This window comes from Dromiciops gliroides, chromosome 4 (genome assembly GCF_019393635.1).
Source record: "Dromiciops gliroides isolate mDroGli1 chromosome 4, mDroGli1.pri, whole genome shotgun sequence".
Classification (NCBI taxonomy): Eukaryota; Metazoa; Chordata; class Mammalia; order Microbiotheria; family Microbiotheriidae; genus Dromiciops; species Dromiciops gliroides.
Genome location: NC_057864.1, coordinates 240,336,636 through 240,338,491, shown reverse-complemented (window position 1 = coordinate 240,338,491; position 1,856 = coordinate 240,336,636). Strand labels below are relative to the sequence as shown.

Below are 1,856 nucleotides of genomic sequence, written 5' to 3'. Positions count from 1 at the left end.
TGTTTAATGTGATTGTACATATATAACCTATATCGAATTCCTAGCTGTCTTGGGGAGGGAGAAGAGGGGAGGGGGGAGAAAAAATGAAACTAGAAATCTTATTTTTAAAAATGTTGCAAACTATCTCTACATGTAACTGGAAAATAATAAAATATTTTTATGGGCAAAAAATCCACTCCTATCCTAAAGAATGGTCACATGCCCTCCATTTATTGATGACACTTTGATGTCTTCTGTTCCATGGGACAGGTATACTATATAACAGATTTCTTGCTTGACAGTGTCTTGGGTTTCCACAAAGGCAATAAATAGAGGAACAACTTGCTTTTGTTTGGGGGTGATTTAGAAAAAACAGGAGTAGGTGCTGATGTGTGCAGTTACTGTTCTTGGTCTATGTTTCTCCAGAACCTTGATCCATCAGCCTTCTCATTGCCCTCTTCATATCTTTGTTCCTCAAAGTGTAGATCATAGGATTGAGTGTGGGGGTGACCACAGTATAGAAGAGGGTAAGGAACTTGCTCTGATTCTGAGTATATTTATTCTTGGGCTGGATATAGACAACAAGTATGGTTCCATAGAATAAAGTCACTACCAACAAATGAGAACCACAGGTTCCCCAGACCTTTTGCCGCCCTGCAGTTGACTTTATTCTCAATGTGGTCCTGGTTATGCATCCATAGGAGACCAGGATGAGGCCCAGGGGTATCACAACATAAAGGATGCTGGCTATGCAAAGCTCAGTCTCTAAGAAGGTGGTGTCTACAGCAGCAATTTTAATCAGGGCTGGCTCCTCACACATAAAATCATCCACCCTATGGTGATTGCAGAAAGGCAATTGAAAGGTCAATATTGACTGAACCAAGGATTCTATGAAGCCACTGGCCCAGATCACAACTGCCATCTGTTTGAGAAACCTTGAGTTCATGATAATGGCATAGTGAAGGGGCCGGCAGATGGCAATGTAGCGATCATAAGCCATGACAGTCAGGAGAACACACTCAGTGGAACCCAGCCCCAAAGCCACATCCAACTGAATCACACAACCAATGTAAGTGATGCTCTTATCAGGACCCCCAAGGTTCCATAGCATCTGAGGGATAATGCTGGTGGTGAAGCAGAGATCCAGAAAGGAAAGGTTGGAGAGGAAAAAATACATGGGAGTGTGGAGTTTAGGGTCCAGGTAAGATACCAGGATGATGGTTGTGTTCCCCACCAGGGTCAAGATATAAAAGATGGAGATGATAAAAAGGAGGACCATTTCCAGTTGGGGCTGGTCAGAGAAGCCCAATAGGACAAATCCTACCGGGCTGCTCTCATTGGTCCTTTCCATTGTCTCTTAACTGTGAGTCTCCTGCCATTCATCATTCCTGTGTGTCATCCTGTGGAAAGAATACCAGAAAGTTTCAGTGAAAGGTAGTATATTTGTATGTTGATGCAGTGGTGGCTATATAAGCAGATAGGTAGTTAGAAATCAAAGTGATAAACATGGACAGCAAAGTAGAGAGAACCTGGTTACATCACTAAGCAGATAGGATGCAGAGTTGTTAGTGAGAGTGAGATGTGAGGAAAGACATAGCTAGGCAAAGGAAACAACTCAATTCAACAAACTTTTCTTCATTAAGCATTTTCTATATCATATAATAAGAAGGGATAGATTAAAGGAGAAAGGAAGGGAAAGCAGTGTAGAATAAAATGCTAAGTAAGATCCTTAACATAGACCCAGATTCATTTACAAAATGAAAGATACAGTGAGATACTTAGGAATAGAGACAAAACCTATGTTTTCTTTGGTAATCCATAGTGAAGAAATTCCCTCTGCTAATATAAGTCATACTGTTCTTTACAACTCAGAAAAC

General features: G+C 41.1%; 1 protein-coding gene across 1 annotated transcript; it reads right to left on the bottom strand.

Annotated features, from left to right (window-relative positions):
- Positions 1-391: 391 nt before the first annotated feature.
- On the bottom strand, positions 392-1,330 carry LOC122725379 (olfactory receptor 2G3-like). Its single transcript, XM_043962470.1, has one exon. The coding sequence runs from the start codon at positions 1,328-1,330 to the stop codon at positions 392-394; it is 939 nt and encodes a 312-aa protein (XP_043818405.1).
- Between the last annotated feature and the right edge of the window lie 526 nt (positions 1,331-1,856).